Source organism: Perca flavescens, chromosome 5, assembly GCF_004354835.1.
Source record: "Perca flavescens isolate YP-PL-M2 chromosome 5, PFLA_1.0, whole genome shotgun sequence".
Taxonomy (NCBI): Eukaryota; Metazoa; Chordata; class Actinopteri; order Perciformes; family Percidae; genus Perca; species Perca flavescens.
Genome location: NC_041335.1, coordinates 10,329,620 through 10,352,583, shown reverse-complemented (window position 1 = coordinate 10,352,583; position 22,964 = coordinate 10,329,620). Strand labels below are relative to the sequence as shown.

The 22,964-nt window shown below is 39.3% G+C and overlaps 1 protein-coding gene across 2 annotated transcripts in view; it reads right to left on the bottom strand.

Annotated features, from left to right (window-relative positions):
- Nucleotides 1-22,740, bottom strand: part of piwil2 (piwi-like RNA-mediated gene silencing 2) — a 41,296-nt gene extending 18,556 nt beyond the window's left edge. The window contains exons 1-11 of one of the 2 annotated variants that reach the window (XM_028577215.1): nucleotides 22,635-22,740; nucleotides 13,400-13,824; nucleotides 13,185-13,290; nucleotides 12,083-12,197; nucleotides 8,912-9,090; nucleotides 8,716-8,806; nucleotides 2,864-2,974; nucleotides 2,507-2,624; nucleotides 2,128-2,252; nucleotides 316-396; nucleotides 105-218 (exon numbers count right to left, since the gene is read on the bottom strand). In XM_028577215.1, coding sequence (XP_028433016.1) covers nucleotides 105-218; nucleotides 316-396; nucleotides 2,128-2,252; nucleotides 2,507-2,624; nucleotides 2,864-2,974; nucleotides 8,716-8,806; nucleotides 8,912-9,090; nucleotides 12,083-12,197; nucleotides 13,185-13,290; nucleotides 13,400-13,780 — 1,421 coding nt within the window. In that variant the 5' untranslated portion in view covers nucleotides 13,781-13,824; nucleotides 22,635-22,740. Of the gene's footprint in view, nucleotides 1-104; nucleotides 219-315; nucleotides 397-2,127; nucleotides 2,253-2,506; nucleotides 2,625-2,863; nucleotides 2,975-8,715; nucleotides 8,807-8,911; nucleotides 9,091-12,082; nucleotides 12,198-13,184; nucleotides 13,291-13,399; nucleotides 13,825-17,350; nucleotides 17,391-22,634 lie in introns of those variants that run through there. The other variant, XM_028577216.1, reaches the window with a different exon arrangement.
- Between the last annotated feature and the right edge of the window lie 224 nt (nucleotides 22,741-22,964).

Genomic DNA, 22,964 nt, shown 5'->3' with positions numbered 1-22,964 from the left:
AAGAATTATCCAATTATCCGAAGAATTATCCAATATGACTTATGAATTTATCCGTGAACTTGCCAACGTTTGTATTCTACGGTTGATTTGCAGTGTAAACTTACATGATATTCAGCACAGAGTCATTCCGCAGGACTTTGTGAGACACATCCACATTCAGGTACAGGCCTCCATCTGTGCGCTTGATACCGGTTGAATAACCTGGCCACACTTGCAGCCTACAAAAACAGACAAACAGGATAATGAATGGACTAGAGTTGCCATAATATTAGCTGGCACCTGCCCTCTGATGTTAAAATGCAACTTTCTACCAACCGATGTTTTCCAAGAATGACTGCGCTTTCTGGATCGTAATGATTTCGACCCACCAGCTTCAGCCCAATGATTTTCATTACCCTTGAAAAACAAAAACAGAGTCATGTCCTGTCCATGCTTAAAGTAACATGGTAGCATAATTAAAAAAAAAAAATCAGAAAGAACATATCTCAAGGCTACTTATGGTGTTCACTGCCCACATTTCACACAAATTCGGCGGCTCGATTACATAAAGCCAATGCCGGGACAAACTGAACTATTTACACTCGTCCTGAAAAATTTGTGACGCAGTTTCATGAAAGCCAGTCAGTGTTTGGATTCTCCTGATGTTGTATCAGAAATGGAGGAACACATTACTGTAGCTCTATAGTACTTCATTTTTTTTTTTTTTTTTTATTTATTAATTTTTTTTAAACCGACTGGATGAAAAAGGAGCTTTCTTTGGAGAGAAAAAAAAAAAAAAGCGGGAAATTTTGAATAGTAAATTCTGAAATTATATGTATGTATGTATGTATATATATATATATATATATATATATATATATATATATATATATATGTATGTTGTTCCAATGTTAGCATAGCCCAGATTGATACAAACTTAAAATAAAAGTTTTGATTGCCTTCTTGTGGACAGACCTGATAAGGTATGAATTCAGACTTCTTACAAATAGTCATCTTAATGTTATCAGCATACTTTTTATCCATTTATTGCAATAAAAGAAAAGTAGCGCCGGAAGTGGCAGTCATCCACACATAATGTTTACTTCCAGGCTGTCAGGAGACTGAACTCCCTCCCTGCTCTACCGTCATTCCCTCCCTCCTCACTTCCTCCTCTGCCCAGCCTGCCCCTGGGCAGAGGGGGTCCAATAGGACTGCACCCCCCCCCCACCACTCATACACTCTGAACTCAGGGACTGCACATTTCACTTCCCCCTGCTTGATAATTATTGCACTACACCGCTCTACCTCACCTGTTTAAATATTTTAAATACTTTTTATTTATCCTATTTATTTTAAATACTCAAGTGCCTTGATTGTACGTCTGGTTGATAGTTGATTGTTTATTTTTATGTCATGTTAAATTGTTGATTTTTTTTATTCTGTCTTTTCTATTTATAGAAACTTATTTATTTTTTATTGCATTTTGCACCGTGGGTCCGAGAGGACTGAAATTTCATTTGTGCCGTATGTCATGCATGTATAGCACATCTAACAATAAAGCTGACTTGACTTGGGGAGGCAGTAAACATTCCCATGCTTTTTGCTCCGTCAGTAAACATTATTATTACACAACAGGTTCAAAGCAGCAATAGTGGTTATTTCGGGTACATTGATGACAGAAAAACGTTGTTGGTGCCTACAGCTCTACACCAGCGGGTAACGCGAGTTGCGCAAACGCAAATGATCCAGCGATCAAACTCATCGCAAATGCAAAATACATGCTTCCCGGCCAATGTGAACATGCCTTTAGTGGTTACATTAAGAGAGAAAACAACCTAGAAACTGATAAGCAGCAATTGACTGGCTGAATGCTCTTTATTAAAAGTAAGAAAGTTAACAGAAAAGATGTTAAACTATTAAAATCATGTTATTGTTTGTAAGTGGATGGAGGGCAATTACACCATTTTTCTTTTTAAATTCTTAATCTCACAGGTCAAGTAGAAGATTGCTATCACCTTTTATTTCAGTGCAAATTATATGTAGTTATAGCAGAACACCATATAGTAGAACATCTATAATAGAGGTCTTTCAATTTGATTATTTGTCATAATCATCTTTGAACAAACAGTGAACAGTTTTTTTAAATACCTCCTGAGCACCACATTGTAGAATGGAATGCATAGATCCGAGTTAGGTGGCAAAATCTTTGTCATCTGGATATGTATTTGTATTTCCTCGTTATCGGTTCGTCTAACACTCTTGAGAACAACCACCTGCATGCCATCAAAATGTTTGAAAAAAAAAAAAAAAAAAAAGGAATACAGTGTTAGTTCAATAATGTGACATATTTCACGGTATAGTTCTGCTGCATAATGAAAATTCAATACATTTAAACTGACACTCTTAAGACTCGGTAGTTTTGGACATTTGTAGGAACTCAATCAACTACATAAACTAAAAATTACAACCTGTCCCACGCACCTTAGTCAATTAGCCACACAACTAAATAGTAACTGTGGATACTTACGTCTTTCAGTTTAACAGGCAGAAAGAGTATAGAGCCATCAAAAGCTATTACTTCCCCTGTCGTTGAACGGTGATCCTTCATCATGCCAAAACGCATTGCCATTGATTCAACATTTGGACTGAAAAATAATATTGAAAATACTCAATACATAGAGCACTTTCCCAAATACCATTATCAGCTTACAATATTGATTTAAACAGTTGAAATAGCCTTGTAGTAAGCAAGTCTGTGATTTTAATAACAGTATTGCTTCAGTATAATTTTAGCTTTGTTATTTTTAAACTGAAACTAGACATTACATATTTCCAGTCATTTGCTGAACAGTTGTTAAATAAAGCACAAATTATTGATACTTACGTGAATGTAACATGGTACTGATAAACAGCTTCATTCTTGCAACGAATCGTGATGTGGTTTGAGCCAATATTTATAAGAGCTCCTTTTGTTCCAGCCTTATTAGTTGGCTCACTGACCAGATGAAAATATAAATGCACAAAAAGATTATTTCAGAACAAGACAGTCAAGTTTACATTTTCTATCTGTAAAGCTTAAGTGATGACTAGGTCTCCACAGGTCTACCCAAACCCTAGAACTGATTATGCTATATGCAACAAAACTGCAAAGCCGATTCTAAACGAGCTGCCTTAGCTATGATCCATCAATGCGACAGCAAGTGGACTTTGAAGCTGAAAAAACAATTAATCATGCAGTTTCAGCAACAACCAAAAACCTGGATGGATTGTCCATTTTCTTGGCAGGAGGCTAGCCCCAGGATTCTACAAGTTAAATTTAAGACATTTTAATACCACCTAGGATGAAATTTAATGCCAACTTCACAGCCATATAATGGAAAATCAGTGCAGCGGTTAGGCTTGAGAAAAGAATTATTTGCCATTAACATTACCTGTATTTAATAAAACATTTTATTATAATATTCCACAATCATATTTAATTCACAATAGTAGGGCTATTAGTCGACTAATCGGTCGTTTTGGTCTTAGTCGACTAAGATTTCTTTAGTCGATTAGTCATTTTTTATGCTTATTCATGCTTAATTACTTATTTCCAAGAAACTTCTGAGCACATTTATGGTAAACGCAAGATTTAAAGTGGTGCTTTTGCAGGATTAATTGTGGAGAAACTCAGATTTACAGATGGTTAATTAACTACATTTATATTGTGCTTTTCTAGTCTTAACCACCTCTCAAAGCGCACAGCTCTGTCAATTAAATCAACTAAACAATTAGTCGACTAAATCGTATAAGTGTTAGTCGACTAAGAATTTCTTTAGTCAAGGACAGCCCTACACAATAGCTTTGTAAGGTGTATTTATACTAATAACATAAGACAATAAAGTATTTGTTGCATGAAGGTAAAGGGTACTGTAAGGTAAAACGTACTTTATTGTCACATACACATACTATGTGTATGTGAAAATAAAGTACCTTTATGCGTAATTCAATCTCTGCATTTAACCCATCCCTCAAGGGAGCAGTGGGTATGATCAACTCCAGATCTGAGCCAGTGCCTTGATCGAGGGCCTGGAGAACCTAGTACATGTTTTTTGATGGTGGGGGAATCCAGAGCACCCAGAGGAAACCCACGCAAACATGGGGAGAACATGCAAACTCCACACAGAAAGGCCCGGAACGACCTGGATTGGAACCCAGAACTTTCTTGTGAGGCCACAGTGCTAACCATTGGGCCACCATGCTGAAGAGCTCTTACGCTCTGAAATTAAAAATTGATAGGATAATATAGGCTAGATAAGATAATAGGGGTGCACGATTCAAAAAAATGCCACGATTTGATATCGATTTTTAGGCTCAAGATATGATTAACAGTATGTAAATGTGGTTACTTTTCCCATGTGATTGCAGTAGACATACAATTTAAAAGAAAAGAAACAAATTAAATGTAGTTTGATATTACTTTATATGTCTTCATAGAAAAATAAAAACTTTTGCAACTAAAAACTGCAAAGTGCCAAGCTTTGGCCGGCTTTCAAATATAAAGTATAAAATAAAACCGTTAAATAAAAAGAGCTTTTCATTCAGAGTTCGGCGCACACACACACACCAACACACACACACACGTGTTTCCTCTATGTTGATTGGCAAGTGGCGGTCCGCCACGGTTAGATTTCTTCCGCCACGGTATCAGAAAAAAGCCGTCTATTGGCAGTGATTGTTAGAGAGTCGCAGAATAGCGTGGACACACGCTTCACAACGCAAGTAGGCACGCGTGCCACTCAGAGAAAAGGGAGAAAGAAAAAAAAGAGACTGGCTGTCCGGAGGACCCGGTTGAGATTGCATGTGTGCATCCTTGAGAACTGTAAGTCGTATAGCCTAACTTATATTGTCAGTTTATTTGAGCCTGTATTAGTCTATAGTGCTTGCACATTTTTTGTTTCACCTTCACCTGCTAGCTAAATTGCACGTGGCTGTTGATTCTATACAACGCCCTTGATATCATATCATGGCGTAGTAGGCTATACCGTGATTATTTCATACATTCATGTCCCGAAACATATTGGGGGAAATTCATTCAACATAATTCCAGCCAAATAACAATTAAAAGTAGGCTATGTTATTTGAACATTTATAACCTAACCTAACTGGCATTGCCTCCGTTTTGGTGTCTGCTGCGGTGCGCAGCGCAGCTCGGAACGTGCGCCATAAACTCCGCTCTGCGCTCTTCTGCCAGTTGCTGCATGAACTTCCTCCGGGACATTTTACAGCTGGTGCACTCCTTGGAGAGGATGTGTGTAATGATTCCAGACAGTTGTAGCATGTATAAAGTTATATGAACATGTAGACAGCTACCGGCCATCTAGGCTACGCGCCTTCCACAGAGCGAGCGCCCGTTGCTTTTCTTTTGATTAAGAACAGAGTCCATCTACGCCGTAGCCTGCGTTACGACTCTGGCTTTGCCTTCGGCCCATTGGGGATGCCCACTAGAGTCCGGATCGGGCCGATTTTTTTGTCCGAGCCGGCCGTCCGACAGAGCCGTGACCGAACCGGCCCGAGCCAGACAGGCATTAAGAAATTTGTGTCCGAGCCCAACACAGTTAAAATCAAATTTTTTTCCCTCATACTAGGCTAATGACACATGTAGGCTACGTTAGTTTGTGTGGAAAGCCCTTTTTTATTAAGCAACTGTATGAAGGCATTCGGAAAGGTCAACAGATGAGCGCATCAGCGCATGGGGAAACAAGCGCACGTTAATAAGCTGTTAAAATGTTCAATGGGTTAACCTCTCCTGATCGCTTCGTTTCCGACCGTGATCAGAAAACCAGGGGAGACTCGTTACCTCCAGGGCCGACGTTATAAAATGAATAACCACTAACTCTGCTCCAGTTGCATCTACAACACGTCTGCTTCCTCTTTCTCTCTCTCTCTTCTGCCCACTTAGGTTGCCACCTTAATGCCTTTAATGCCCACACTTGTTACTCGAGACCGCTAGTTACGTTTCTCTGACAGAGACTATGATTATTAGTAAGCAACCAAGATGCATCTTCAACCACGCAAAAGATTAAAAACAAAACTGGTAAAAGTGATAGTGTTTTCTTTGCCTTTTGTGTAATGTATATAGCCTAAAAACAATTTTAAATGAAAATACAGACTATTTTAGGAAAAGTCAGGTACCAGCAGGATTGTATTTTTTTATTTAGCAAAGTTATTACACATATAAATTTCAAAACGGTCAAAATGACCATCCAGGCCACAGGGGTACCATCTAGCAGCATGCTTGCTAGTCAGCATTAATGGGCTACCTCTTTCTGAATTCCCCTATAACAGAGCCTTGGAGTTATTTTTCCAAAAGCCAAGAAAAATCTAATGCACACAGCAAGGCTGCCAACTTTTTTCATTATGAATAGTTTCGAACTATAGCCTACTTTGGGTTTTGGTTTCCCTATGAAGAATTTCTTGTACAATTCATTTTGTAGACCTACAGTTCCTCAAAAATACAGTTCAATCAAAACAAAATTAAAATATGCCTCATTGTGCGTGAATAAATATATTTGTTTGTGTTGCAGCGAAGTGTCCATTCCGTTTAATACATAAAACATTTGGCGGCGGGGCGCGGGACGGGGGTTCCGACAGATCTGCCCCCACTGCTAAAAATAATCCTAGAGGAAACACTGCACGCGCACACACACACACACACCCTACGAAGGTGGAGCAACGCAAACCCTGTCTAATTTCTCTCCGTTGCTAGCTGATAGAGAACCTTCAGGCGGGTCTTCCAGCTCCGCCGTTTCATTACACTAGACCGATCCACTTGTTGTGCTAACCTCAGCCCCACTGCCCTCTGCTTCGTCTGTCAACTTGTCAGCATCTCTGGTCAGACCTTCAGCACTTCTAACCGACGAGCTAACGGTGTGAGACGTTTTGTTTTCTTTCCTGACAACTGATTGATTCATGCTCGAGCTGGGATGTTTAGCCAGAGCTTGCTCACCATGTCCATGGATTTATAATAATAGACCATGTTGCGCAGTTATTATACATACATAGCAATATTTTTTATTGCGATATGAAGATGACATAAATAGCTCTATTTGGAAATCATTCTCGACTACTGCGGTGATTTGTGGTGCATCTACACAGAAAATAAAGGAACTTTTCATTGTGTTAATATTTTGTGAAAGCAACAATAGGCAACCCTACAAAATCGCCACAATAGACATATTTAGTCAAAAATGTGATTTTTTTCCATATCACCCAGCTCTACTTTGCATCTGTAAAAATGTACTTGAACACACAAACACGAACACACACACACACACACAACACACACACACACACACACACACACACACACACGAACACACACACACAACACACACACACACACACACACACACACACACACACACACACACACACACACACACACACACACACACACACACACACACACACACACACACACACACACACTAAAAAGCCTGCTCACAGCCAACATGTAAGCTCTATGCATCTTTATTTATAATCATATGCTCACAAAACAAATTGTGAATGTAAAATTTTGCTTTGTTTAGCACTGGCACCCTGATCCATTGTACAGAAAAATAGGTGGACGAGTAATGTATCGATTACACACATAAATTAAGCTTCAGATATGCTAGACTCTAGGGCTGTGACGGTAGGGCTGGGCGATATGGAGAAAATCAAATATCACAATATTTTTGACAAAATACCTCAATATCTATACTGCAACGATATTGTAGTGTTGACTATTGGCGCCGTCAGAAAATATTTACACAATGATATTTTTGATAAATAATCACCAGTATTGTGGATATAATGACTAAGTAGACAGTAATAGAACAGTTACAACAGTCTGGTAAGTTCAGAAAATGACATCACTTTACTGTCTTTAAAACCAGGAAAAGACAACACAATGTCATATTACGATCTCCCAAATCTAAGACGTTATCTAGTCTTATATCACGATAGATATAATATCGATATATTGCTCAGCTCTATGTGAGGGTAACTTTTTTTTTCTGTGACAAAGCAACGTATCCCTGCAGTTTGGCAGTTTTATAATAGACATGTTCTCTATTTTGGTTCAATAAATCTCTGCTGTCATCCTCCTGGTGTTTGAAATCACAAATTTAGTATAGTTTGCTATAGACACATAATGGCAGCTTGAGTTTACCTTGGTGTGTCAAGGCTAGGGTTGGGTATCGAACCCTGTACTTTTACCGGTACCGACCAAATCACGTCGGTACTACAGAGTATTGGTTCACGTAAAATCAAAACAATGCCAAATTTTGGTACCTGAGAGTAAGCGCAAGCTCATCTGTCCTCTCGGCATATTGACAGAGAGCAGAGGTCAGGCATACACGCGCAGAGGGGCTGACGGCGCAAACTACATTTTTACGCAGTTTTGTTGAAGTCACAATGAGTCGCAGCAATGCCGATAAAGTGGTTTCAAGTGTGGTTACAGTTTTTCTAAACTTCACGCAGACACCATTTACTGCGATGTATTAATGGCGAGCCGAAAGCAGTCGTGGTGCTGTTGACATTACACTTCCTCTGAGACGAGCAGGTACAACGGTGGTTTCGAAAAAAGTACCGTTTGGTACGGGGAACAGAATTTCAGGTACCTGTATCGGGAGTATTGGTTCAGATGTGAAAAGGTACACAAACCTAGGCGAGGCCTTAAGAGATAAATCCAAAACAGACAAGTGTACTTACCGGACTGCCTCCATTTTCAGCTCCATCTTTGCTGGTGCAACAGCAGAAAGCTCCATCACCTCTTGAGGGGTGGGCAACAGGGGCACGGTTCCTTCAAAACATTTGCATTTTAAATCTTGTACTTTTTCTGAATTTCTTGTCACTTATGTTCATATTAATAACATTGTTTTGCATTATTTCATGATTGTTTTCCTACCTGAGGGGGGAGTCTGAGGGTGTAGGACTGCTTGTTGCTCACAGGCTTCAGAAACAGACTCAACATGACCAGGAGAAAGAGGTAGCTGGCGTGCTCTTCCTACTCCAAGGTGAGGCATCGCTGCTCTTCCAAGCCCTACCATCGTCTGATGGGACAAACCTCGGCCATGGAAACTGAAACTGGTCAAATTCCACAGTAGCCAGGGTTGCATATCAGTTTTTCCAATACTGACAATGGTTGCAATAACTCTGAATCAATGATTTTCTAAAAGGATGGGATTTATTGGGAAAATCCTTTCTGCAATATATTTATATAAGCTACATAGCTCTAAAGGCACATCACATTTTATTGCAAATATTTTTTGACAGGAAACCTGTAATGCCCTCAAATGGAAACTTAAGACTAATCATTGTGAGAACATGTGTATTTAAAATTCTGTACACTCGAGTCAAAAAAGAAACAAAGAGCTCAACAAACTACTGCTCCACTACGTAGTAAAAGCAGCACCTCACAGCCCAACACACAATATAGGTATTTAGGCTTAGGCACACCTAGCTAAAACTAATGCACTAAAATATAACAGCGTCGCAGTAAATCCTACCATAATAAAAGGCTACAATGTTTTGTTTTTTATTAAAAAATTAATAAAAAACAAAACATTGCAGCCAGATAATCAGATATTAAGGAAACATGCCAAGTTGAAATACTATATCTTTTCTGACAACAATGCTAATACCAGTGTTTTCTCCTGTTTTTTTTTTTTTTTCCGTTTGTGTTTTGGCCTCTGTGTTGTTATCAACGGCCCAGTTTGACAGCCAGATATATGCCGGGTTGCCAGATATACCTGTAAAATCGTAAACCCAGCGCACTACAGCTGTAACGTTAGTACAGCCATGAAAGCAGCAAACAAACAATCAGGATCAACGGAGATGGATTCTACCCAACCTAAAATAACCGGCATGTTTCTAACAGTTGCTCGACCAGAGACGTAACACACCCTGGGTAAATACTAGGGGTGGTACGGTTCATGAAAAAACATCCGAACCGCTCGGTCCGCTTGTCTCGGTTCGGAGCGTGCCGCACGGTTCGACGCATGCGCAATGTAGCCAGTGTGTTTCCCTTTCCCGCGAAAGAAGAGGTGTGGACGAGTTACCAACAAAACGTACAGCGAAACACCGTGCAAAACATTTCAGACCGTCCCGTCAAACTATATACTTTTTAACATCAATGTACGCTGTAACGTTTTTTCACTCTAGTCTGTAAAGCAGCTGCAGTTAAGATCCTGTCTGGTTCTCCCCGACACACACACACACACACACACACACACACACACACACACACACACACACACACACACACACACACACACACACACACACACACACACACACACACACACACACACACACACACACACACACACACACACACACACACACACACACACACACACACACACACACACACACACACACACACAATACAGGAGGACCTGACAGCTACGCTCGTTATTGTAAGTGCAATGATAAGTCCAACAAGTAGGCTACTTCATCAAACCGTATGAATGTGTGTCCCAGCCCAGGATAGGAAATGGTTTTATATTTAACGTATTCTGACTTATTCAAAAGAGAGCTTTAAGAGTTCCTCTTTTACTTTTAAAGGATACATTTTTGTAAGAGCTACACTGAAGTTGGCAGTTTGATAAATGCAAGTTATTTCAATTGATATTCTGTAATATTTCAATCTTCATGTGCTAAAAAGGCACATAAGTTCCTGTAGATGGCAATACACATTCTCCTTTTTTTGCCAAATAAATGAAAAGCATGTTGAAATCATCAATGTCTTCCCTCTTGCTGTATCAAAATCTCAGCTAGCTTTCCTCAGAGATGGTCCCAATAATGTGCTTAAAGTCGAGTCAAATTCAGTTTGTGCATGATTACATGATATAACTATATAATTTAATACTGTATCTTACATTGTGGATAAGATAGATAGATAGATAGATAGATAGATAGATAGATAGATAGATAGATGCTGAAGTACATTTCTGGAGTGTTAAAGATTAAAAGAAAAAACAACAAGAACCGTAACAAACCATGACCCTAAAACCGTGATACGAACCGAACCGTGGGTTTTGTGAACCGTACCACCCCTAGTAAATACTGGAGATGTATTTGAAAGATGGAGACAGCTTAGAGCCCAAAAGGACAGAGAGTTGGCTAATTTCCTCCTGAACAGGTAAGCATTAGCTTCAGGCTAATTTTTCATGGCTACAAGGGGCGGTCATTTCATCAATGTCATTTCAACATTTATGTACTCACATTGAAATATATAGCTAGAGTACCCGAGTTGGTTTACTCGCAAAAACAATTTAAACATAGCCAGTAAAGTGATCCCGACTGGTCCTGGCTAACGCCACCGTGCTAACCCTGCTAACGTTACCAGAGGACCAGGCAAGCGTGCCACGGCTGTTTACGTGTAACCTGTTCACGTGTAACCTGTTCAGCGGCCATGGCCAACAACGGTGAGTTATTTTAAGCCAAGAGAGGGGGGGCTGTAAATTGGGAAGAGAGGATCGTGAGTTTGCAGTGCGTTTTAATTCTAAGCCAATAAAGTGTATTCAGTCGGGTGGAGAGGACGGCAAAGTAGAGTTATTTTTAGCGGTTCCTACCGTAATTCTAAGCCTAGGAAGTGTGTCGGTCCGTCGGGTGGAGAGGACGGCGAGGTTGTTGCGTTTTAGCGGTTCCCGCTGTTATTCTAAGCCGAAAAAGTGTATCTGTCTGTACAGAGCTCCACGTGAGCATTGGCTTTTATGACTGTCAATATAGCCATCATCTAACGTTAGCTACTTCGCTGTGCTGTGAAGTAATGTCTGGCTATGTGAGACAAGCGTCTAGCAACATAGCTGTGGATGCTGCGGTCTCTGCCTGGCAACCTCCGTGAACTTCGAGTCTGGGGAGGAGGGGGCGGGGGGCGACGATTCTCTCCAGCATTTTGAATTCGTACTGCAGTAATTATTTTAAACACTAGCTGTCAGTATTACATATTGCACCTTTAAGGTTTAGATTCAACTTCATGGTCATTTTTGGAGGATATAGTTTGTGGTGGTGTTGTATTATACCGACAGCCATTTCTAATATTTAGTGTATGTTAGTGAGCTCTTCTGCCTACCTGATGCCTCTGCCCATAACCTCTTCAAGTTGGCTGAAGCTTTCTGGGCTGCTGATGACACCTACGGGGGCATCTTGCAACTTTGCATCACCCAAATCTCCAGCTGCTCCTCTTCCTACAACATAATGTAACCCAGTACACAGTGACACGGGTTAAACTAGCATTAGCAGTTGATCTGAATGGATCGACGTGTGCCAGCCCATTGAGGTTTGCTCGCTGCGTGCCTTTGGTAAATGGGGGTCTTGATGTTTAACCCTTGTGTTATCTTCCCGTCAACCTTGGAAAAAACATTTGACGCCTTTTTTTCCACATTTTTATTCTACACATTTTCAGCGCTTATTTCTACGTCCCATATTTTCTGATATAAAACAAAAATTGAAAACGGATCAATGTGACCCGAAGTCAACACAAGGGTTAAATGTTTTTTTTATTGCAACTTCCCAGACAGAAAGAGGGAAAACAAAGTGTGCACATGTGGGTAAGCATGAGGAATGGCTTTGTCATTATTGAATGAAGTGGGGCTTTTTGTACTGAAGGAACAGCTTTTTAAAGAGCACACACACAACATGTAACATTTGGCTTTGTATTCTTGATGGTCCTGATTTTTACTGCCATAAAATTATACTTTATTTCATATATATATTTTTTTTAATAAAATATCAAAATTATAGGAATTGATGCATTTGTTTAAAAAATGAAATTATATTCCATGCACATTTTCTGTTTATCAAGATCCTCTTGCACTCTTTGTGCTTCAAGAGGGTGTCAAAGCTGAATGCATTGTATCTAATACTCTTCCCCATCTAAGGAAGTTACTGCATTAGTGATAGCTAAGAATAACACCAAAAATATTCTCAAAAAATAAATAATCATATCACACAAAATAAGATGTCCGTGGCTAATACACTACCTGGGCACATATTACAAGTAGCTGTAACATTGTTTTGTTTATTCTCTCAGAGAAGCATGCAAAAATGTTTTTTCAAATGATGTGTAAGTCCTTATAATTAGACATTGTTAATGCACAGTAGTTACCAATAATCTGTCCGATTCCTGTTTAAGTTTTTCCCCTAAAATCCAAAATAAATAAATAAATAAATACCTATTGGTGGTGTTCCTCTTCCCCACGAGGTCAATGATGGCTCAATGCCCATTCCTCTGAACATTGAGACCAGTGATGATCTTTGACCGAAGGTAGGCAGGTCAACCTTTAAGCAGACAAAATCCTTAGCAGCTCTTAATGTACAGCAAAATATTCAGAAAATTAAAACATGCAAATTGTGCAGTATCTGCAGATACAAATTTTTTTTTTCTAACCTCTTTTGTTGTTGAAGCAGAGGTCTCCACTGTTTGGTGCTGCGTCTGGGTTTCATGTGGAGCCATCGGTCTGTGCTGCGTCTCCAGACTAGGCATGACTGCACCTCCTGCCACCCCTACCTTTGGTTCAGCTGCTGGGAAGAGCAGCCCTCTGGCTCGGCCAACCACAGGTTCCGTAATGGGTAGAGTTACTCCCCGCCCTCGTGGGGTATCGCCAAGAGTGGGGAAACCTCTGGCTCGGCCTATATTAGGCCCCTCGGAAGAGAGCAGCAGCCCTCTACTGCGCCCTACAGCCGGGTCCTGAGGCTGGAGTCCTCCTCTGCGTCCCAGCCAAGGCATGCTCAACATACTACTAAGATCAGGTGGTTTCTTTTGATCCATTTGGTCAAGTTCTTTTTATAACCAGTTGAAACAAAATGGGTTGACTGCAGGGAAACACCCACAGGAAAAAAAGTTAGCAGCATGTCCCATATGGTATACTACCAAAGAAAACCATGCATAGGCCTGTCACGATAACAAATTTTGCTGGACGATAAATTGTCCCAGAAATTATTGCGATAAACGATAATATTGTCATCGAGAGACCATTTGCATCTAATATAATGATAATGTCATAATAATAATAATAATAATAATAATACTACTACAGGTACACCTTTTCAAAGATCAATACACTTTTATTTCTAAAGAATATTTAACACTGGAACTGGAAGACATTTTAAATATCCACAATATGTCTTTGATCTCCTTTGGTATGTCGTCTTTCACGCTGATGTACAGTTGTGGAATTGCCATTTGTGACACGTAAGTTCTCAGACTAGAGACTCTGTACTACATTTTACAATTATTTAACACTAAATATTACATTTAAATAATATATAATTAATAAATAAAATCTATATGTATGGCTATCTGCCACGTGGCGAGTAAATGTACCAAAATAGTTCTGTTTTTCAGTCTTCATTTTGGCGAAGGTGCGGCTTCTGCTCCTCTGCAGGTCGGAGCTGCGGGCCGACACACACACACACACACACACACACACACACACACACACACACACACACACACACACACACACACACACACACACACACACACACACACACACACACACACACACACACACACACACACACACACACACACTCTGACATACTTTCCACACTCCGTGTCCGCGGACAGCTGTAGGCTTGTACCGTTAATGTTCTGTGCATTGTCGGACACATGCAGCCACTTTCCTGAAACCGCTTGCGAGACTGACGAGTCTACAGCGGCGTGTATGTCCGAGCCCGTCTCCACAGTCTCCACCTGCAGGTTGTCAGCTGTGTGGTTTGGAATGAAAGGAAGAAAACGGGACGCAGAGTAACACGGTGGATGTCACTCATATACTTTTTTTTTTTTGACGGCGCCTTAACTGCAAAGTGCTGCAGGAAACCCTGCTCCAACTCTCTCGCTCTCTCCGCCTGGAGTAGCCTACCGCCCACACAAAGACCATGCGACTGACAAGAGGGTTCACTCCTCGTTACGCTAAGGAACCGAGAGTGGTCCTCCAGTCTCTTTGGTAGAGAAAGAGAGGGAGAGATGAGGAAAATAAACAAGCATGCAAATGGAAATTATCGCGGCCGGAAAAATTATCGAGCTCGTTTTTTTTTATCATGCGATAACTCGATTTATTGACTATCGCGACAGGCCTAACCATGCACACTAAATTGTAATGACAAACATTTCAATGCAATGTGCATCTTCTATTCAGAGATAACGGTAAATGGGTCAATGACGTGACACCATTTTTTTGTGTCCATAAAAAGGTTAAATTAAATTTAAATACATTACATTAAAAAAACAGACCAATTACATCAATACATACTTTTTTAGAGGCCATATTTTAAAGAGTTTTTTAATTAATTTTAAGAGAATAATTGGCGATTAATGGGGGCGCTCATATCTTTTTTCTACTACTATTAAGGCTTTGACTTTTGCCCAAAAATCATATTCAAAGTTTGTTTGTTTATTAATATTCAAATATATTCAAATATTTATTAATACTATTTTGAACATTAAATGCCTTCAGTTTTAAAAAAAATTAAAAGTCAGACCCTGGATTAAACACAAAAAGTAGGCTAGGCTATGCTTTCCACAGGAAGTTCGGAGCTTTCACCGTAGCCTACGTAAGTGGTCTGATGTTTATACTTGTGTGCTGGTGTGTGCGTCGCGGGCGGTATTGCCAACTTAGCGACTTTTCAGATCCCCATAGCGACTTTTTTTCACAAAAGCAACTAGCGACAAATCTGGCAACTTTCTGTAGAAAAAAAAAACAAAAGAGTCACCAAATTCGATTTCCGATTTTTTTCCAATTTTCCTCCCTACTTATTAAGGAAAGCAATAAGTACAAACGGCAGACAACTTAAACCAACAGCTGGGGCAAGGCGACTTCACTGAAGTACTTGCGGCTGGGTAGCTCACATCTGGGGTCTAAGGTTTTAATCAAATTAATAAACCCCGTCTTCTCCACGGTATATATGGGTACCATGTCTTTTAGTGATGTGCGGCTCGATACTAAAGTATCAATATTTACGATCCCATTGTCTCCTGCTTTAGTATTGATTCTCGTATAAAAAGATCGATATTTAAACTCAGTAATTTGGAGTGAGTGTTTATGTTATCATAAGTAACTTGTTGTCACCAGAAAAGTCTAATTCTATCCGGTTAGGGGAAGAAACTACTTCTCCTTCCGCCGGTCAGATGTGTGTGCACTGCGGCTCTGTGACGGAGCTGGCCAGGGGAGCCTATTTTTATTTTATTTTTTGTAAACATGAATGTTTTGTGAAAACAATTTGAGTTAACGGTTTTCAAGAGGTTAAGAGTCAAATTTGTGTGTTATTTTCAACCTGTTTTACTGTACAAGTCTCTGAGATTTTCTTTATAATTAAATAATATGAGAGTAGTTTATTGTCTTGTCATTATGCAGCTATAATTTGGAATTGGTAAGCCTACAACCTACTTTTTTTTTTTTTTTTTTTTTTTACTTTAAACTAGTTGTCACATCACACTACAAATAAAATACGTAAAAAGTATTGGTATCGGTATCTGTATCGGCAATACCAGCCTGGGTATTACTTGGTATTGGATCAAATAGGAATTTAGTGGTATCGCACATCACTAATGTCTTTGGCCATGTACAATGCGACCGCTTCGGTGATTGTTCTCCACCGTGCCCCTTTCCTGTCATATGCGGTGCCTTGTGCAAAGGATTCGGCTACAGTTAGCTGTTTTTTAGCTAAGGTTTGTTGGTCACTGCGGTTTTGTTCGTCTCGGAAAGACTGGCATTTTTCATATTCCGCTGGATGTCTCCGTTTCAGGTGTTGGAATAGTGGTGCTGCTGCCTTTGACTGCGATGGGCTTTAGGCAAATGTTGCAGCGTGGGGTCTCTTGCTCCACGTCTGTCGCAGCAAACCCATACCAGTTCCAAACAACAGATGATTTTATTCCTTTCTTGGGAACAAACTTCCCACTCTCACCGGTAGCCATGTTGTCACTTGCTGTTGCTGTTTCATGTGTGCTATGATGTTGTTGTTGCTTGCCATACTGCTATGTGAAACTAACGCTACGGAAGCTCCGGGAGCCAAAAATGCGCCATTACACAAAAACTCGATTTACTTATTTTTTAAAATCGCCCGCAACAAAAAATTCAAATTAATTCATTTAAATAGATTTTTCGCCTAGGGGAATGCAATGCTACCGAGCCACGGCCGAGAGACGTGCATCGCCGCGACGTGTAGTCACATTTTCGCATTCAATAAACAGAAACATAACTCTTGCAGCGCACATGAACAGATGTGCAATAGTAGCTCACACATAAAATAGTACCCTCGTGAATTAGCCTACTGTTGCTAACGTACATTCATAAATCCTGCATAACATCGTCCCGTACCTACAGGACCTCAGACTTACTTATTGATGCACGCACAGAGTAGTGTCGACAAACTTAGTCCAATGAGGGGAGAAAGGAAAGTGTGATAGCGTTCCACGTTAACGCTTTTTTCTCTCTCACTCGAGACCGTTCTGTCCAACGTTACTAGAAGGTAGAGCGAGCTACAGCTGACAGGGAGATAGAAAGAGAGAATGTATCACTACAGCCAATCCAGTCTTCTCAAAGCGATGGTCTTTTTCACAAACAGGTTGCACGTAAAGGGGGAAAAAAGAAGCTTCCACTTAAGGAGCCCTATGTCTTGTCTTTGTGTCTTTGCTAGTTTAAGACCGACGCACTTGTCAATTTCCCGTGGATGATATCGTCCATCGGCACAACCCTAGCATTTACAATATATTTTAAAATAATGGTTATTTATTTTAATAATTTAGGGAATCCTGTCAGTCATGCTAGCTTCCTGAAATGTCAAGGTGGTGTAACCACCACTCAAGGTGCCATTTTGTTAAAATCAGCAAGAAGACCACATGACAGGAACTTACATCAGAGAAAAGGACCCCTGATCAGCATAACTGCTGCATCACAAGGTTAATAACTCTGATAAATATAAGTCAAGACATTTTTAGGTTAAGTTCAGTTCTTTGTAGGGCTGTCCTCGACTAAAGAAATTCTTAGTTGACTAACACTTATACGATTTTGTTGACTAATTGATTAGTTGATTTAATTGACAGAGCTGTGCGCTTTGAGAGGTGGTTAAGACTAGAAAAGCACAATATAAATGTAGTTAATTAACCATCTGTAAAACTGAGTTTCTCCACAATTAATCCTGCAAAAGCACCACTTTAAATCTTGTGTTTACCATAAATGTGCTCAGAAGTTTCTTGGAAATAAGTAATTAAGCATGAATAAACATAAAAAATGACTAATCGACTAAAGAAATCTTAGTCGACTAAGACCAAAACAATCAATTAGTCGAATAAGAGGTGGCAGCCCTAGTTCTTTGGTTAACATGTAAAATGGTATAACCCAAGTAAAACATTGAAAAACATTCTTTTGAATAAAAATTACAAATTTAGTGTAAAAATGATGTTTGATTATTTACACCAAGGCCATATGTTGATCTATATGTCCATTAGAATGCCTGACAAATTCGATTTTACATTGAACATTTTTTAAAAGTAATTTATCCAACACATTAAGAATCAGTCATTATAGTGCAAGGCCTTAGTGTTTCAAAACATTTTAGCCTTAAATTAAAATTCCTATAGACGGGTTTCTTGTTTACAAACATTACAGGGTGCGTGCGCATACCAGGGGCAGAAAGCCAGATTGGTGAGCTGGTCCGATAATGCAAACGCATTTTTGTCTCGGTGCACATTGTCTTAATCGCTTCATTTCGACATGGCATTTATATAACACATACTCTATGCTCTTACAAAGCTAACGTTTTTGACCGATTAAAATGTAATCAATGTTTGTGAGCTGGAGAGCTCTCTTATGAGAAGCTAACTATAGCTCTGTTTGCCATTCATTCCAATGGGGAAACATCGTGGCTAGACTTTCAACATACATTGCATATATTTACACTTTGAATTTCGTCATGGCATTTATATAACACATACTTTATGGTCTTACAAAGCTAACGTTTTTGACCGATTACAATTTAATCAATTTTTGTGAGCTGGAGAGGTCTTGTTACGAGGAAGCTAGCTATAGCTCTGTTTGCCATTCATCCAATGGGGAAACATCGCTGCTAGAATGTCGACATGCATTCCAGTGGCGTATTCCTTTTGTTTGTATATAACTGCTGACTCAAATAAAACAGGATTTTAGTAGCATCTGTTTGTCGGTCTTTAATTTTGCAGTGTTACTGTGATATATATGTATGGCTATAATTATCATTTTAGGCTAATGTAATAGCCCGTGTTAGCAGCAGGGTTACTCCTGAGTGTACCCTTATGGTTGGTTTATGCCTTAAAATAATGGCCATGATTTCTGGGAAAAGGTACGATATGTTAGTTTCAAAACATCACTGCGGTTTGATTGTTTTTAGCAGCAGAGGTTGATTGTGGGCGAGAGGGCAACAACACTGTCTTGGTTAGCTCGCCGATCCTCTACTGCCACTGTCTCGGCAACGTTAGCTAATGTCCGCTAGCTAATGTAGGCTAACTATAGCCAGTTAGCTTTGTATGTAACATAACAAAAACCCATCCATCTCAGAGGAGCGAAGCTTAATATTTCATTCAATAAAGTTATGTACAAAAGGAGCACTAACGCCACAGGTCTTATGTTGGCAACGTTGACGCAGATATAGTAAACTCCGAAGGTAGTCGTAATATGTACCTAGTAGGCTAGGCTAACGCTGTTGCGCTAACGTTAGCAAAACATCGGCGTAGCTTTAGCTAGCTGTCTAAACTTGTCTTGAGTCCGGATCTTTAACGGTCTATGGTCCGGACTCGAGTACCACAGCCCTGACAGGTAGATATCACTGAGCTGAACAACAACAAGCTGCAACTTTTCTGATTGATACAATGGGAGCCTGACTCTTGCATATGACCCCAATCTGCCCCTCTTATGGCTTGAAGCCATAACCTCTGCCGGTTTTTGGCAAAAGCATGGTTCCTCCTAGGTGTGTTAAACATCAGGCACCCATCACTGGCTCTGTTTGTACAATTAACTACTCAACAACTCCTTGGGATTTTGACTTACGCTATGCCGCTACTACTACCTAGCTACACAAAAGCACAAAACACGTCTTCTTTCTGCCCCCCGGTTGCGTGCGCAAGCAGTGATGACGTTGCATGTAGAAACCCATGTATATCATTCCTTTGCAAAGTTACAATAATTTAATAAAATAGAATGAGGCAATTGAGCTGTGGCCCCCTAATGTGGTACAAGAACAGCAGCTTTAAAATACCTAAAACATTTTTTTTTAAAGTATAAAATGTTACTTAAATATTAAAAATGCTGTTCAAATTGAATTCAGATAAATGCACCAGAATAAGTTAAAGAGCTCATATTATGCTAATTTTCAGGTTAATAATTGCATTTAGAGGTTGTACCAGAATAGTTTTACATGGTTTAATTTTCCAAAAACACCATATTTTTGTTGTACTGCACACTGCTGTAGCTCCTCTTTTCACCCTGTGTGTTGAGCTCTCTGTTTTAGCTACAGAGTGAGACATCTTACTTCTGTTCAATCTTTGTTGGGAGTTGCACATGTGCAGTAAGTACTGCTAGCCAGTCAGAAGCAGAGTATGAGGCAGTGCCATGCTAGCAGCTAGGCGAGCGTTATAACGTGTGTTACAAAGTGACGCACGTTTGTCTCTGAAGTAAAGGCTGGACTACATAGAGCTGTTTGGAGCATAAGCATAATAAAAACAAAAAGCATAATATGAGCTCTTTAACTGTAAACACGTTGAAGGGCATGCACAACCCTAAACAGACTTGCTTCTCCCTTTCTCTTTTACCCATCTACCTCTTTCTCTCACACACACACACAATTTGTTAAGATGTTAATTGTTTAATTTAATGAGTTTTAAATTTAAATATGTCATTGAAATTACATTAAAGCCAAGTTCAATAAACTACTTTGATTGCAGTGCTTGATAGTGTCAAGGTTTTTGACTATAGAAGCATCACATCAGGTGGTTTAACTGGTTTGTGTCAAATGGGGTAACCAGTATTTTTCTTGAAAATATGATAATGTGCAGGTAAATTAATATTTGATAAAATGTAATACTCTACTCCACTGTAGAAACAATTTTTTAAGACTTTTTACACAATTTGTCCAAGAATATTTAGAAAACAAAAGTTTCCAGCACGTCTACCACTTGATGTTGCAATTACAAATATCATTTAAATTTAAAACTAATCCTAATAAAATCTATTTTTGGGTGAAATTTTGAAATAGGAGTTATATTTGTATGAGTGCACTCACAAACAATGTAGTGGATGAAATATTAATCATTCCTTTGTGGTTACACCACTTGACATTTTAGGTCTATTTGGTCTTACCTTAGTAAAAAAACAAAATGGTGAAAATCCTATTTCAAATGAAATAAAAACACAAAATATACACTTTAACGAAACTCAAGGATGCCTTTAAAAAAGCCTTTTCAAAGTTTTTTAATTTTCTCATCTTGCCAACCCTTATTCGTCATTGAACCAAATATGAAAGCTCTGTGGTGTAGTAGCAAGGCACTGAAATGCATGTTAATGTTACATCTGCCTAAACTAGGGCTGGTCAATATATCAATATCGTGATTTGAGACTAGATATCATCTTGGATTTTGAATATGGTGACATGACATAAGTGTTGTCTTGTTTTAAAGGCTGCATTACAGTAAAGTGATGTACTTTTCTGAACTGTTCTAGCTATTATTTGCCTTTTCCCCACTTAGATATTATATCTACATTACTGATGATTATTTATCTAAAATCTAAGTGTGAAGATATTTTATAAAGCACCAATTGTCAACCTTAGAATATCGCAGCAATATCGATATCGAGGTATTTGATAAAGAATATCGTGATATCTGATTTTCTCCCTATCGCCCAGCCCTAGCCTAAACTAATAAGTTACCACCCTGATTAGAAGTGACGTTTGGGATACACAACTCAAGCCTAGCCATTTGATAGACCGACATACTGCATTCAGTTCATCAAGAGGCTGCAGTTTTGCTTACCAAATAATTTTTTTAATAGATTTGTGCGCAGTTAAGTTAGCTAACTCGTGAGGAAAAAAAGCTTGTCATGTATATGTGGAAATCACCCCAAAACTCGATGAAAAAGTACTAAAGCTATGTTTCACTCGATCTTGTACAAGTTAATCGCTATGCAAAGAATATTTCAGCTGTTGTACGTTAGAGGGGTGTGTTGGAAAGACAGCGTTGACTAGACCACGTGGCAAGTAAGCTAGCATTAGCTATCTTTAAGAAATAAAGTTATGCTAATCAGCTATTTATTATCGGGTTGTCTGACTTAAAAAAGGTACGGCTAACATTACCGTAACTAGTTTTCCCTTAATCTTCATAAAAGTACTTTTATTTACCCATTAAATAAGTAAGTAGCTAGACACAAGCAATTGGGTTGTTAGCATGGCACCACAGTTAGCTAAAATTAACAGAAATGTTAGCTAGCAAAACACGTGTTGGGGGAAAAAAAATTTTTGCTGCCGACTGACAACCACTAGAAACTAAATACAGCCACATATTTCCAAAAAGCTAAACGTTTTTAGCGAACAATACACGGACAATTACTAATGTTACATCATGAGAAATTATAACTGATTAGACAGATATCTCTCACCTGGCACGAGGTGTCCAATTATTCCTAACCAGAGCCGCTTAACGTCTGTACTAAATGAATCCACCTGATACTGGACTTAAGTGGTTGATAGACGGTATCTTCCCTCCCGTACCCTGATTGGATAATCAGTAATTTCGGCCGCAAGACAATTCGTTTACGGAACTGTCAATCTTTTTTTTTAATTGACACATATTGGGGTATAGTTTTGTCGCCATCTGGCGGTGTAACACATTGGCAATCTAAGTTCAATAGTTTGTGTTGCAAATGTGAAATTGTGTGCAAAAATGGTAAATCCGTGTCACTTCATGACAACAGTCAGTAAATGTCAGT